At 42.5% G+C, this 15,928-nt stretch overlaps 1 protein-coding gene across 5 annotated transcripts in view; it reads left to right on the top strand.

Moving 5' to 3' along the window:
- Positions 1-12,503, top strand: part of cert1a (ceramide transporter 1a) — a 31,829-nt gene extending 19,326 nt beyond the window's left edge. For 2 of the 5 annotated variants that reach the window (XM_076289040.1, XM_076289038.1), the window contains exons 9-19: positions 1,862-1,954; positions 2,105-2,191; positions 2,286-2,381; positions 5,451-5,528; positions 6,884-6,979; positions 8,055-8,187; positions 8,643-8,713; positions 9,352-9,480; positions 9,668-9,797; positions 9,969-10,105; positions 10,482-12,503. In XM_076289040.1, the coding sequence (XP_076145155.1) occupies positions 1,862-1,954; positions 2,105-2,191; positions 2,286-2,381; positions 5,451-5,528; positions 6,884-6,979; positions 8,055-8,187; positions 8,643-8,713; positions 9,352-9,480; positions 9,668-9,797; positions 9,969-10,096 (1,041 nt within the window). In that variant the 3' untranslated portion in view covers positions 10,097-10,105; positions 10,482-12,503. Of the gene's footprint in view, positions 1-1,861; positions 1,955-2,104; positions 2,192-2,285; positions 2,382-5,450; positions 5,529-6,883; positions 6,980-8,054; positions 8,188-8,642; positions 8,714-9,351; positions 9,481-9,667; positions 9,798-9,968; positions 10,106-10,478 lie in introns of all 5 variants that reach the window. The other 3 variants (XM_076289043.1, XM_076289042.1, XM_076289039.1) reach the window with 2 other exon arrangements.
- The last annotated feature ends 3,425 nt before the right edge of the window (positions 12,504-15,928 follow it).

Raw genomic sequence — 15,928 nt, 5'->3', positions numbered from 1 at the left:
GGCCCCGAGGTGAAACACAGGGATGTGGTGGAACTTCAGCATCGATCTCCTACTCTGTGGTGTACAGAGCCGCGCCCCTTTTTCAGGGAGCATTGCTGCCACTCATAGAAGTGCACTCCGAGTGGCCTCTGCCGACGTCGAGGGTCCCTGGGAGATTCTGTGGGTGTGAGGTCACTTTCACCTCAACGTCACTTTCCCCAGCAGAGTGAGGGAACACCCCTACACACACACACACACACACACACCAGCTCCGCCTCTGTTGCTCACCCTCTCCATGCTGAACACTGAGCAGAGTTCATTCAGGCTTTTCTTTGGTGCTGCTGACTATTCAAGACCTTATCGGAGGTCCCTAGCTGTTAAGGTGATGGCCTGTCTGGTATTATTTGTTTAATAATTAATAATAGTGTTGTGCAGTGCTATAGTTGTCTTATTTAGAGAGTATTTGGCTCTTGGGTTGTTTTAACACTCCTGTGCCGTTTGTTTCTGTATTGGGAGATTTCACCCTCCAATGACCTTATTTAGAGCTAGATTAAATGGCACCTCACTTGCGCAAATAAGCCTCAGGCAAAATTCTGATCGCTTTGCGTTTCTGCAATGAGACAGCCCTGCGAAGAATGTGTAGGGAAGAAGACGTGTTTTAATTCCGGTTGAAACACCGCTCTGGTATGCCACCAGCTCACAGCCGTTTGCTACACGTCATGAGTGGCCCTTTTGTCAAGCCTGCCTCTGTGTGACTTGTCGCTGAACCAGTTTTTCGCCAGTCAGTCCTGAAAAGAGCTCTGTGCAGGAAGTCACAGCGTCGGCTCCCCCATCCAGCAGTCACACAGAAGCTTTTGTCGGGTGAGGCTCGACGGCAGTGGGTGGCGGCGTGTGCCGGAATCGGACGACTGTAGTGGACCCAGCGACCACCAGGGGTTTTTGGAAGTAAAAAGTGACCCATCCGTTGAAATCTTCAACAACCGGTTTGTGAGTGGGCGAGTGTGTGTGGGTTTGTGCTAGTGTGTGTGTGTGTGTCAGTGTGTGTCAGTGTGTCAGTCATGCACGCGCGCGTTCGTACGGGTAAGGACATGTCGGCGTCTGTGCACCGCCACCGCGTTCGAAGCCTGAAACGCCACTTCAGGGCGGCCGAGGAGCTCCGCCACGCCGAACAGAAATGGATTCCTTTGTGCACTCAGAGTCTCTTCTACGCTGTAGGTGATCCGCTGGCCAAAGTCTCCGTCTCGGTCTCTCTCTCTCTCTCTCTCTCTCTCTCTCTCTCTCTCTCTCTCTCTCTCTCTCTCTGCGTGGCCCTGAGTCATACCTGCTCACTGCTGGGGGACCGTGGGAACTTCTGAAGCCTCTCTCCTGTTTGCTTCCTCCTCTCTGCTTCCCATGGCTCTTGTCTTGCATGGGTCTTTCTGATTTGATTGATTGATTGATTGATTGACAAACAGCATGACTAGCCGGCCGTTGTGTATATTTGAGCTGCAGTTAGTGAGTGTAGAAATGGGGCCATCCTCTGAGAGTAAAGAGAGAAACCACGTGCTCCTCTCTGTCCACATTCTTTGCTGAGCAACACCTAGAAGTTAACCTGCATGCCAGAGCTGGGTCTGTTGCATGTACCTGCTTTGTGTGCTGGAAGGGAGTCTTGTGCTCTTTATGTAAGGTGTCCTGTTTGCACAGAGCTTAAATTGTGCTGACATGGATGTGGAACAAATCCTCCTCCTCCTCCCCCTCCTCCTTCTCCTTCTCCATCTTGGTGCTTCTTTAAATGCTCTCAAATGCTTCTGTTTTTTTTTTTTTGTTGTTTTCTGTCAATGGTATTGACCCAGCTGGCAAGAATCGTCCAGGTGACCGGTCATTTTCTCATCTTGTCTTTAAGGAGATGGAGAGGAGGAGACGAACGGAGGATGCCTACAAGGCCGCCCTGTCCGAGCTCAAGAAGAAGCCACACTATGGTGGACCAGACTACGAGGTGTGTGTGTTGCCCATCACAAAGATGTTTACAAAGATGTTTACCAGAGTTACCATAGTGTTAGTGACCGTTTATAGTGTTGCATCCTGTGGTGCAATATTTCATGTGTTTTTTCGCCAACTCAAATGAATGATTTTTGTCTTCACACAGGAAGGACCAAACAGTCTCATAAACGAAGAGGAGTTCTTCGATGCTGTAGAAGCTGCCCTGGACAAACAAGACAAGATCGAGGAGCAGGTACTGCCCCCCTCAGCGTCGCCTTTTTTGGCTTGTTTGTCTCCGTTGTGTGGCTCTGCAGATGAGTAACCAATCTCCCTCTCTCCATCTCTAGTCTCAGTCAGAGGCAAAGAGTCGCACTTTGTTGTCAATTCCGATGACACCCGGAGACACCCACTCCACCATAAGCACTCATAGATACTCCACCAAGGTATCAGCAGCCGCCTTTGTTTTCTATGTTTGTCTACATATCGGTCTCACACACACACACACACACACACACACACACACACACACACACACACACACACACACACACAATCTCACTCAGTGAAGTGAAACTACAAAGCAGCAGACATTACTCACTGCTGTTCCAGATTAGTCAGAAGGCACTGCCCATTGTTGCTATGCTAATTTATGTGCTATTATTATGAGAGTCAAATATGTTAGTCTCATTGGACCATATCGACCATACTGTATACCTTGCACTAGTTCATTGTTCGTGAGAAAGCCCTGATAGTTTCATACACACACAAAAAAAAAATCTGCCCCTTGCACCTTCTCACTTTGAGGTATTTTGATATGTGCCTTGTTCCGTGAGACTATACATTCCGTGTGTTTTGGTGCTGGAATATTTGAAGAGCTCTTTTCCAAAAACGCTATATCCTCCATTTTAATGCATTTTCATAAATGTTGTTTTCCAAATAATTTCAGAGGAACTATAACTGGGTTATTGATATTTTATTTATTTTTACTCAATCAAAACAACACAACTGCACTTTTATTCATATTACCTGAAATACACAATTAAATAACATGACTTATTCATGTTTTCAAAAATGGCTCTGGACTCATACAGCTACAGCACCCATACCATGTACGGGTCCGATTGGCCACGGGGACCCAGGTTCGAATTCGACCTGCGGTCATTTTTCCGATCCCACCCCATCTCATCCTTCCACTCACCTCCTGTCACTCTCTACATACAGTCGGTTAAGACGTTCGGAAAGGTTACTGCCCCCCATGAGGGGGAAAGCATGCTAACATAACACAATGGAAGTCAATAGGCAAACTCGCTAGAAGTTTTTGCTGTGAAAGTATTTTAAATATTTAAATTCAAATGAATCATTGAATGATCAGCATTAGTGACATTAAAGTTCAAAACCTCTTTTATTATTATTTTCACTGTTCAAATAATGGCCATAATAATCTATGATATGACCTAATATGCTGAGGAAATAAATTCAAAAGTGCTTCGGGAAGAAGTTTTTTTTCACATACAAGGCATTTCAGGCCACAGATATAACCTAGGGGACACAATGAAAATAAATTAACACTCCCCTCAATGTCAATACTTATTTCTTTGCATTGATGTGCGACTATAGAGTTGATGAACTCCAGTGATATGCAAATTCCTTGATGCAGACATTGCAAAGGACTTTATTTTCAACACTTTATTTTTATCAACACCCTTCGCTAAGTCCCGCCCTCCTTAGTTACTGTTGCTATTCCTGACAAGCTTTAGCACCCTGCACGTCTATTACATAGGGGGAGAACCGAGACTTTTCAATGAAATGTAATTTACAAAGACATCGTACCACACTGGAAGCTAATATTTTGTCACTAGCAACCTACATCTGTCCTCTGTCAAGTACAGTTGGAATTTCATCTCTGAACAAAACCGTTCATGAGTTATTTAAGCAGAAGTCGAATGTGCGTTATCGTGAAGCGTGTATCTCGCGGTTATGGAAATATCATGCAATATGCCATTTTTATACACAATTTTATTTATTATATCATGTTTCTATAGTGTAACATGTTATTTTACTGTGTCTTTACGTGGGTTAGGGCACCACACATCCAAATAAGTGCCCTTCATGACCCACAGGCCTTCAGTCTCCACAGGTTAACATGGCAAAACTCGAAAAGCTTGTCAGACCTCCCGTGCCTAGTGACTGGTTGCTAAGCCACGATTGGCCTGTGGCGGTTTTCGGGTGTGGTTTAACGAACCCGAATCAATGTACCCTCGATTGCCCAATGTTGACTAATTTCTCTGGAAGCTATATTCGATAGTAGCGTCATTAGGTTGCTAACTAGCTATCTTTATATTGTCAGTGTAACATAACCAACTGGTGCACATAAACTATTCCCACGGACATTGTAGAGAATGTACATTCATGTGAGAATAAATTAAGATGCAACTTATGAGTATGTGGTGTTATGACAATAGGCTTGCTAAACCGAGCTACACAGTCCGGCCATTGAAAGCAGTTCTACAGTGGAATTAGCAAAATGAGGGAACTTAATGTTACCCTTAACCTCGTTGGCGCACAGATAACTCTCAGTTCAAACGTGTTTGTGCCGTTTATTGATGTTTCTTAAAATATATTTGTTAAGGTGTTTTCTGTACTCATGCCGGTGCACCTCCATTAGATTACATCAGAGAATGTCTAATAAACGGGCTCTGATTACATGCAATCAAAACGAACATTTTCTCCCTTGGGGGCGTTTCAGCTACGGTAACCACGGTAACTGGGGGCGGTAACCACGATCATGACTAGATGCCGACTGTGGTAAGTCCCGCCCATCCGCTAAAGCCCCAGTGAATCGTCAATGCAAGTGAATGTGAGAAAATAATTATTTTCTGGTCCCGTTTATATTGTGCCATGAAATAACATATTTTGTTTGTGCATTTTTAATATCATTTTTCATGTTACGAGTTTGACAGTATATTGTATGATTCTTCGGCTAGCAGTTGTGGAAAAGACATAACGAGAAAGACTAGCTGCTACATGTCGCCTATGTGACGTGAGCTAATCGCTAACATTAGCTGATATGCTAGTTTTTGTAACGGCAGGAATAAACACACATGGTAACAAAAATATTCGAAACATGTCTGGCTTCACTCAACACATTAACACTATGATACAGTGTGATTGTAAAGTTGTATGGTTCACTGTGTTCAAAGTCGATCTTAATAACCCTCTCCATCTCGACCAACCGGTTGTTGTTATGGGAAACTAGTTAGCTGTCGTCTAAGGGAAAGATGTAGCGGGACTTACCAGCTCTATTTAGAATAAAGGCAAAAAGCCCAAAAAAAAGATACTTTTTTTTTTTATGGATTTCTAGCATTTTTTGAAAAGAGCTCTTCCTATATTTTTGGGGTGATATCTTTACTCGCCGTGTTGATTTATGTTGGGGGCTGTCCTGACTTCCTCTAATCTCTGGGCTTTTGGTTTCTCTCTCTCTCTCTCTTCGTGTTCGTCTCTGTGGTGCGTAGCCTCATAGTCATGCTTCCTCCCTGTCCTCCGTCGAGCTGGTCAGTGCCTCGGACGATGTGCACAGATTCAGCGCACAGGTATGGTAACGAGTCCTCCTCTCCTGACCTTCGAAGGGTCGCCAGCTCAGTTATTAATCAAGGTGGGGGCTAATGATACGGTTATAATAATAATAATAATTATGGTCCGGATAATGTGGTTATTAACACAATAAAGACAACATCTAATGGTTAGGATGTTGTCTGCTAAATGGGAGCAGCACAAGTTGGGCAATATTATAGTATAAAAAACATTCATTACAAAATACATCATTAAGATAATTGTAAAGGTGGATCTGTAATATTATATTAGAGTTGGTATTGCAACTTTTTCTTCAGTGCAGTATGCAAGTGCTGAATGTAATGTGCTGCACATAAGCCTGAACACTGAAACAGGAAATTACTTGTGTATAATTAATTCAGAGGTTCATTTGTTTTGATCTAATCAATGTACCATCCAATAAGTCATCTAAAGCTATCGGTTTCTGTTGAGTAAGTAGAACACCGCAAAACATGTCAGTTTTCCCAAAATCTCACCACAGTCTGTCATCACTGTGGCTGCACATTCTGTGCTCCGCTCTAGAGCCTTTACCACAATCTCAAGTAACGCTGAGTCTAGACATTTCATAATCATTTTAAAGGAACAACATGCCTACATTTTGGGACCTTAAGCTTATTCACCGGATCTCCCAGAGTTAGATAAGTCGATACATATCCATCTTGTCTGTGCGTGCAGTAACTCTGTCTGACACACCCACCGCTAGCCTAGCTTAGCACAGTGCCTTGAAGTGTCCCCCTCCAATTGGCCTTCAGCTCCCAAGAGTGACAATAGAATATTTTCCTATTTACATGCTTTAAAGCTAGGGGGCAATTCCACACAAAACTGTCACATCCATAATGCCAATTAAATACCATGGCATTGTGTTGGCATTATAGATGTGACAGTTTTGCGCGGAATTGCCCTAGGGCAACTTTTAATACTCAAGATACTAGTCTTCTATTATTTCCTTTTATTTGAGTACTAAACTCAATTCAATTTGGAGTCCAAAAAAGAATTCAATTTGGAGTCCAAAAGCTTATAGTAAGAGGGTTTTAGTTTCAGGTTTGACTCTTACTAGTAACTGGTGAGTCGTTGGTGGTGTTTGTTATTATGCAAGATAATGGGAAGGGCTCATGCTTCTACATGTCTGTATAAACAGCGCCAGGGTCGTAGTTTACTTCTGAAGCAGAACTGGATTTTCCTCCCCTCTTCCTGTTCTCTCTCTCTCTTCCTGTTGCTTCTCTCTCTCTCTCAGCAGGTTTAGTAGCTCTTAGTATGAAGTAATCTTAACATCTCTTGCTCTTTTTTTTCTCTCTTTCTCTCTCTCTCGCTCTTGCTCTCGCTTTCCATCCATCAGGTGGAGGAGATGGTGCAGAATCACATGGCGTACTCCCTGCAGGATGTGGGCGGAGACGCCAACTGGCAGCTGGTGATCGAGGAGGGGGAGATGAAGGTGAGGAGCGGCCCCCGGAAGCCTCCACTGGGCTGCCCTGCGCAGGGCTCAAGGGAGGGGAGCGCGGGGCAGTGCAGCGAGTCACTGACGAGGGCTGGAACGGGTGGGCTGAGTACTGCTGGAGGGGGTCGCTGTGTGTGTGTGTGTGTGTGTGTGTGTGTGTGTGTGTGTGTGTGTGTGTGTGTGTGTTGGGGAGGAGGGGGTTGGATGCACACAGTGGGGGGGGTGAAGCAAAGGACAAGACCCAGCGTTCACAGCTGTGACAACATAACTCTTTCACCATGGCCATATGACAAGTCTTTGTGCTTGTGGCGTGTGTGGTGGCACAAACTCACTCAAATGTTCAGAGCTGTGCAGTACCAGTTAGACATAGCAGATTGCCTGCTTAAAGTAATGTTGTTAGATTTAACAACAAGAAGTTATAATGCACTAGTTAGCATAGTGAATGCATTCTTTGGAAGGGATATTACAGGGTGCTTGCGCAGGTGTGGAATTGTACAGAATTATGAAATACTGATTCCCGTATTGAGAAAGTGAAAAGTCTTTTAAAAGTCTGAAAATTTTGCTCATAGGAATACAGATGCAAAAAGATGACAATGTGTGAACAAAAATACACTCTTAGAGTATTTGACAAAACTACTTAATGAACATCCTTAAAAAGAAGAAATAATCACCTTTTAAAAGGTCTGGAAAAAGTTTTGACTTTTCAGCACTCTCATATTATTTTATGGGAATATGGGATACGTTTTTTTTTCATTTGTGTGTGTTTGTGTTTGTGCTTGTGTTTGTTCAATCTCCCCCAACAACCCACCCCCCCCCCCCCTCCAAAGGGCCAGGATAGTGATGTTCCATGATAGATAGATAGATAGATACTTTATTGATCCCCAAGGTGAAGTTCAAGGTGTCAGTAGCATTCAGACATCACACACAACATGCACTTACAGCAGAAAAAGTAATATAAGTATATAAATATTTAAAAAAACACTGAACAATAAAGACAGTAGAATCTTAACCGCACTGTTTGCGCCGAACTGGGCCCCTTGACCATGCGTTCCCTTGTGTGTCCATGTCTCAGGTGTACCGGCGCGAAGTGGAGGAGAACGGGATAGTTCTGGACCCCCTCAAGGCCACCCATGCGGTCAAAGGGGTCACAGGTCATGAGGTCTGCCAGTACTTTTGGGACACTAACTTCCGCTACGACTGGGAGAGTAAGTCCCTCTCACCATCCATCCAGCTGCTTTAACATGCACTCTGTCTTGTCACTATTCTATGTTGTGTCCTTTATGGCTTTTCATTATAATCATTTATGTGCTTTACTTTTTAAATTTTTTTTTTTAAAACAACTACTGCTTTTTATGTACTTTTACTCTTCACCTTTGATAAAGTAAAGCACATTTAATTGCTGCTTTGTATGATATTGTGCTATATAAATGAACTTGCCTTGCCAGGTTGAAAAATGTAGATACAGATCAGAATACAATCCTTATAAACTGTTTCTATGGTAGTGTCATCTTGTCTTTATTAAGCTAATTAGTGCTCGATAATTAGCTTGATTATAGAGTGAGTGTTGTGTTGGGTTTCATGTAACATTTCAGTGTGTTGAATGAGTCAAGACTGACAGTGACAACAAAGCTGACGTCTTCTCTCTCCCTTTCTCCACCAGCCACTGTTGAAAACTTTAATGTTGTCGAGAGATTGTCAGACAGTGCCGTCATTATCTACCAGACACACAAGGTAATCACTTTGTAGATCAAATTAAATAGGAAAGTCTTGCAGTTGTTTGATGAAGAATTAAATTTGCTATTGTCGACATTTTGCTTTTTAGATATAGGATGGAGAAGGCAAAATATCAGTGTACACGTATTCAGTGCATTTACTATGTTTTCCCACTTTTAAAAGTATGGGGTGATTGCAGATGTGTGTCCCATGTACTATACCACCCCACACATTGGCTTTTAATTTTCAAACCAAACCAGCGGCAGGATGTAAACTGCTGGGTGGAGGAAACTGGTTTAATCAATCAGTAACTTGTAAGAGATGCTAAATGCTGTAGCTAGCTGTTTTTAGAGTAAATAAAAGTAAAGATGATCGTTAATGGCTTGCATTTGTTTAATATCAAGTTTGTGACTTTGTAAGTGACTATGGAATGGTTTCGGCTCTCTGTCAGCATACCTGGTGTAGTGTTCACTCCTCATGGTGTGTGTGTGTGTGTGTGTGTGTGTGTGTGTGTGTGTGTGTGTGTGTGTGTGTGTGTGTGTGTGTGTGTGTGTGTGTGTGTGTGTGTGTGTGTGTGTGTGTGTGTGTGTGTGTGTGTGTGTGTGTGTGTGTGTGTGTGTGTGTGTGTGTGCGCGCGTCTGCGTCTGCGTCTGCAGAGGGTATGGCCTGCCTCCCAGAGGGATGTGCTCTATCTGTCAGGGATGCGCAAAATCCCGGCAAACAACGAGAATGACCCAGACACATGGCTCGTGTGCAACTTCTCCGTTGAGCATGACAGTTCTCCTGTAAGTGTCTGCCGAAGACCTCACTTTTTTATATATGGGCCGAGTATTACAGTACTGTGTTTTTCTTTAGCTAAAAGGGTTGCATGTTTAATGTAAATGTTATTTAATGAAAAAATCCAATGACAAACTTTCTTCATTGTGGGAGTTTCCTTATTTGTATGTTTTGCCTCTTTCTTCTTCCGTCTAGCCCACTAACAAGTGCATTCGTGCCAAAATCAATGTGGCTATGATATGTCAAACCCTGGTCAGCCCACCAGAGGGCGATAAAGAGATCAGCCGGGACAACATCCTTTGCAAAATCACTTACGTAGCCAATGGTGAGACACAACTTAAATCTGCTGTACAGTTCTCTTGTGTTAAAGCAGACATCACACACATATAGCATTTTATTTTACAAAGTGTCTACTCCACCACTGTAGATCATACCGATTTTAATTTTGTTTGTTTAGAAACATCGTGTTTATATGAAGTGTGATGTTGCTCCACAGTGAATCCTGGTGGCTGGGCACCTGCCTCAGTTCTGAGGGCGGTGGCTAAGAGAGAGTACCCCAAATTCCTCAAACGTTTCACCTCCTACGTCCAGGAGAAGACCAGCGGGAAGCCAATACTCTTTTAATCCCAACCGGTAGGCCAAATATGTGTAGCAACTCACCACATGCTCCCTAATCTGAGCCATTATGACATATCAGACTTTGTTCAAATCAGAGGTAGAGACTGACTTCGTCAGTGTCCGTCTTGTTATAATGCATATTTGAAAGCACCGTCAGTTGACCAAAACGCTGTACAATGTTTGTGTGCAACAAGTGAGTTACATGAGTTAAGGAATCATTGTTTGAGCATTCCCTTGCCCTCCCTTAAACTGTCTGTAGCTCTTAAGTATGAAGTATTCTAACCTCTTTCTCTCTCTCTCTCTCTTTCTTTCATTCATTCATTCATTCTTTCTTTTTCTCTCTCTCTCTCTCTTTCTCTCCCCACCCCCATTTCTCCTCCTCTCTAAGCAGGCTTTGGGCACACATGGCTCCCGATGTCTGCCGATTCGAAGCCCACACCGGTCTGGTCTGGTCTCCCATGGACCACACTCCCCACGCTCCCTCCCCAGCCTCAAAATCAGCTGCTTACATCATCATCAACATCATCATCATCTCATTTACCAGCATGAAACCCCCACCTGCCGGAGGCTGCGTCAAGGGGCGGGGAGGGGGGTCTCGTGTCTCTACAAAATAACTGTTTATGCATAGAAAGTATTTGTATAGCGTGTCATGCCATGCCGTGCCATGCGCCAAAGGCAGTTACAACCATGGGAGAGCGTTTGAAAGGAGGAGTTTTTATTGAGCCTTGTTTACTACTTGAACTGTTTACAGTAACATCGCTAACTAAAAGCCTTACTCGTGCATCCTAAGTTCAGAGTCGAAAAATCCCAACTGTACACTGGTACAGCATAACAGACGGCGCGGCGGTGAGGCGGCCACCAACCCTAATGCTTACCATTGTGACTGAAGGCTTGTATAAAACAATGCTTTAAAGAAATCCTGCTGCTCCTTTTGGATGCGGAGCTGTGTTGCTTTGTTTTATATGTAAATGCTGTAAGTATACTGAATAACAATTTGTGGGTGTTTTTGCTTTGATCCTTGTATTATGGATTTTTTTTTGTTTGTTTTTTTGTTTTTTTTTTGTTTTGTATTTCATTATTCAGATTTCGAAACCGACAAAACAATTACATAGCTAATGAAAGAATGAACTCCAGCTGAATGCCTTTCTAGAAGTGACTTCAGTCACACAGCTGTGCATACCTTCGAGCTTGCTATCCTTGAGTTGCTGTCTGTCTGATAAGCATCATGTGGCCTGTAGATGGAGAGGAGAGGAACACTATTTACTTCTTAAGATGGCACATGGTTTGGATTCTGTGGCATAGGCTAGCTCTGTAATCTCAGTTGAACTGCATCATGGGACTTCAAACAGCAAGACACACAGCAGTCGCTTTGTTTCTGTACTAATGTCTGTAACTTGAGAGAACTGCAGAGGAGATTTAAAAAAGTATTTTGTATTTAGTTTTTAACATTAGTTGTGTCTTTGCAGTCAACAATATTTTGAGATTACTTTTGTCATCTTGTGTTTGTAAAAGTTTGACTACAGTAGCCATCTTCCAAACAGTGCTTGGACAGGCCTTGTAATTGAAGGGGCACAATCAGCATTAGTTTGTGGAACAATCATTTCACAGAAATGGGCATGCAGTTGTGACTGTTGACATATCTGCCTTAGTGTCGAGGGGAAATCCCTGCAAATGTTGTACCAGATTTATATTTTGTACAATGCACATCAAATGATCATATACATGGATTTTGTATATGAAGGCTACACCAGATCACCAAATTGTCAGCATTTCATATGATTTCTTTTTATTATATTTTTGTAAATGTGTGTGTTTGTCTAGTACACCCTACTGTAACAGTTCACAGATGAAAAAGAAAAAAACAATACTGCGATAAAAAAATTACTGCTATTGGACCATCTTTACTAGGTTTGTTATGTAGTGATTCTAAGAAATTGAGGGTTTGGATTCCTGTGAGTATACCATTTGCACTAAATGCTATGCTATGGCATATTACCATGTCATTCAAACAAAAAGGTTTGATATGTCATGGGCTCTTCAGAAACAGCTTTTGGTCTGGGTAGCCTAGTCTGTGGGTGATTCCCATATAAATACATGAATCTGTGCCCTGGCCATATGTCAAGTGAGGGCACCGATAGACCAGGTGGTAGCCTAGCCTACATGGCTGCGCTTAGTGCTAGTCAGAGCGCAGACGCGTGAGTCAGCTGGTGTTCAGTCAGTGGTTGATCGACATGGTCACAGAACACCTTCTACAAACAGTTGGCTATTGAACTGAAGTGTGGAAGGGGAAATGGAGATGGCTAGTATGACATTGACCAGTGACAAACACTTGCAGAAGACATTGTTTCAAATCTTTTTATAGACGTAATGATTTTCATTTGTATAAATAAATAAACTCTAAATTAGTAAAGTGTATTGGTGTCTTCTCATATTTAATAATCCACTGCATTGATGACTAAAATGATCTACACTTGCCATTACCATTAGGCCTAATTGTAAGCCTAGCCTAGCCTACAGATGTGAATGTGTGGAGCTTTTTTTTTTTACTCTTGTTTTAATCAATTCGCCTACTGTAAAAAGCAGTCGTGATTTTGCTCAGATAACCTCTTAATCAAAACGTAGGCCTACTTGGCCCATTTGGCGCCCTATAGGCTATTTTATTTCTCTGATATGGTTCGTTAACTAGGTCTATCGATTTTACAAATGTGCCCTTTTAACAAACGCCCACACGTCCCCTCTAATGTAGCCTAATAATGGCCTACATTTATCTTTCCCTGGGCGTGGGCCCCACATAGCTACAAATCAATTAATTCTCGAATTATGGCAGATTGATTCCAGGAAGAGAGATCATTTTCATGACTCATGGAGTTATAAACTGAAGAAAAGAAACCTTTCTCTTAAACCCGAATAAAATCTTTTTTTTTTTCCTTCTTAAAATATAAATTGGATTTAGGCTACATTTGTGGCATCGCCTCCTACTTTAGGTAGGCTACCACGAACGTAGGCTGTCTGTCTCATAGACTATACAGTCTATGGTCTGTCTCCACCAAATTCTAGAGCGCTAATCTTTGGTCTCCACAACACCTTTTGTCATAATGGAACGTCTGCTATTAGTGTATTTACAAAGCTTTCCTACGTTCCGTTTAGATGTTATGCTTGGTAAATTAACACTAGGCTGATATTTGCCCTAGACTTCACAATGTGTCGGCTGTGGTGACAACAACATAGCCGACTTGACAGAGGAATGGAAATGGACAGCAACATTTACAAGCATGTATGTCACAGTGTGCGTTGGATTGTATGCCCTTTTTGTAAATGCGTTGATGAAGCTCTAGTAGTCGCCAAGGGCGTCATCAACATGATCTCAGCCCTTTCGCCTCTCAGTTGGTGGAAGAGACCATTACAAAAAGCCCTTGGTCCTCACATGCATGCGGTAAGAGTAGACCTACTGGGGAAGAAAACAAAACTGTCTAAAGCTTTTACACTCATGCAAGTCATATAATAAGTCTTTGTTAGGCCTATCTAATATTTCTTTCTGCACTTCTCAAAAGGGTGAAGTTTTTGAGGAATGCTTGTAAGTCTTTAACCTATATTTGTATTTAAAATGACCTAACATCACAATAATCCTTGATAACATCACAACATAACACACTATTTTATCATTTGTGTAGTGAATGGCTAGAGTTCAGTCGAAGAACAACTATCCTTTTCAAGTCCCTTGTTAAAGAACTTGAGGACCTATTTGAACAACTTGAGGAAGACTCCCACTCTGGAGACTGCTCTGATGATTGCTCTGTAGCCACCATCACACAATGCAGAAGAACATGTTATTTGACCAGTGGCAGCCCTAAAGAGGACACAACTGAATATAACATAGTTGTGTGCCAAAATTCTACAAAGGCCTTGCTGCCAAACGCCTCATCAGGTCACGTGGAGCCCAAATCTATGACAGCCAGACACAAACTCATGACTGTTGCTAAGGAAGCAAGCCTAACTCCCCTCTGCAGTCATCAACAGCAGCATGCCCACCAGGGAGGAGCCCGCAAGCGCTGGAGACGTGTTTTGCTGGTGATCCGTATCGTGAGGGTGCTGTGGTCACTCACAAAACCAAAAGGAGAACGACGGTCTACTCGTCCTGCCAAGTCAAGGGTAGGCCTATATATCCGAGCCAAGCCTCTCCTGCTGCCTGCTGCAGAGGCCAAATCTGCACCCATCATGATGTTCTCCGAAGGGCCCCAAATCAGCCTGATTTCACAGGAGCTCAGAGGGAAACTGGAGTCCCATGTGCGACGCAAACTAACTCATCGAGTTTTTGGCTTTCCAGCTAAGCTTAAGAAGCTGCTAGGTGGCACTGCAGGATCCTTGCTGAAATGTCAGGGCACAGGTGATGGAGGGCGTTTGAAAGTTTAAAGCGAACAACAAAATGTTGCTGCGGACCTTAAGAATGCTGAATTACTGAATGTAATTGACCTCAAGAATGTAGCACAGCTGGAAGAGACCAAGGCTTTTTTGTTAAAAAAAAATATATATTGCTGGGGGAAAAAAGTAGAATTGAATTCAGAATTTTAGGACTCTCAAGTTCCAAATAGGCTTCTAACCCCTATGTGCAGCAGATGTTAATTTTTGGAACAGTTAATTCAGTTCTGTGTGTCTTTTAATTTCTCTATCTTTAGATTAAAATATGAAAGGAAAACTGAAGGAGGGTAAGCTTTTGTGTCAGATCATTTTTGAATATAGGTAAAGGTTTTTCAACACTGGAGCTAAAGTGCTATAAAGAAGATTTTCTGTGTAGACCTACTCTTCAGCAGAATTTGCAGCCCCAATACCCACCAACTCTCGACAATGTTGTGACCAATATGTCCCTGTTTTTAGATGAAATATTATGAAAGGAAACTTGAAGGAATGTAAGTACTTTTCTGTGTAGAACAGTGTTTTTCGACCTTTTTTGTGCCACGGCACACTTTTGACACTTAAAATGTCCCACGGCACACTAACACACTAATCCTGTGTGAAGAAAAAATAAACATACCATAGCCTAAAATTTCAAATAATACACAGATATTGCCTCATTATGGCTTCTATGCAAGACCTGCTCAATATAACAAGCGCCCTCTGTTTCATTTGTAGGTGACTATATCTAATTTAATTGTTGTTTTGAACTGGATATGTGATGATTCTGTGAATACTGGATATGGGGCCCCCGCTGTACAATGCCTGCATACCACAAATAGTGCAATCATACAATCAATGAGAGTATGTGGTTATAAATTATTTGATGCAACAGTTGCTTTTCTGGACCAGTGAGTGACATTTGGGTAATTTTCTGCGCCACACCTGATGATCTGTCACGGCACACTAGTGTGCCCCGGCACAGTGGTTGAAAAACACTTGTGTAGAATATGTCCTATTTGAATGGAGGTAATCATTTATTTTCAACACTAGGGGGAGCAGAAGTGCTATAAAGATTTTCGGTGTTTTCTTTGGCAGAATCCGCAGCCCTATAGCCTGGGAGAACCCAGATGAACCTGTTAGCAAATTATAATTTTCTCTGCTGGTCAGTCTGGCAAGGAGGCCATTGACACCTATTTCCAATTTTCCAAAAACACAGGGACCAATCACAATCACTTGTCCGGTATGGGGTGGACAAATAGAGCAGTGCATTCTACACAACCAATAGCTGCACTGATTTAAACAGATATTGATGTGTATTTTCTTTGGAATTGGAAACAACTAGGCTACATTTAAAACTTTTGTTTGATTGCTACATCTCTGAAACAATTTGTTAAGAGTTTAATGCACCAATTTAAGTTTACTCTATGCCCCTGGAAGTCGTAAGTC

Source organism: Alosa pseudoharengus, unplaced genomic scaffold, assembly GCF_046254945.1.
Source record: "Alosa pseudoharengus isolate Yale_2024_CS ecotype anadromous, Long Island Sound unplaced genomic scaffold, YU_APseudo_1.1 YU_APseudo_1.1_scf_17, whole genome shotgun sequence".
NCBI classification, from domain to species: domain Eukaryota; kingdom Metazoa; phylum Chordata; class Actinopteri; order Clupeiformes; family Clupeidae; genus Alosa; species Alosa pseudoharengus.
This window is presented reverse-complemented; position numbering and strand designations above follow the sequence as displayed.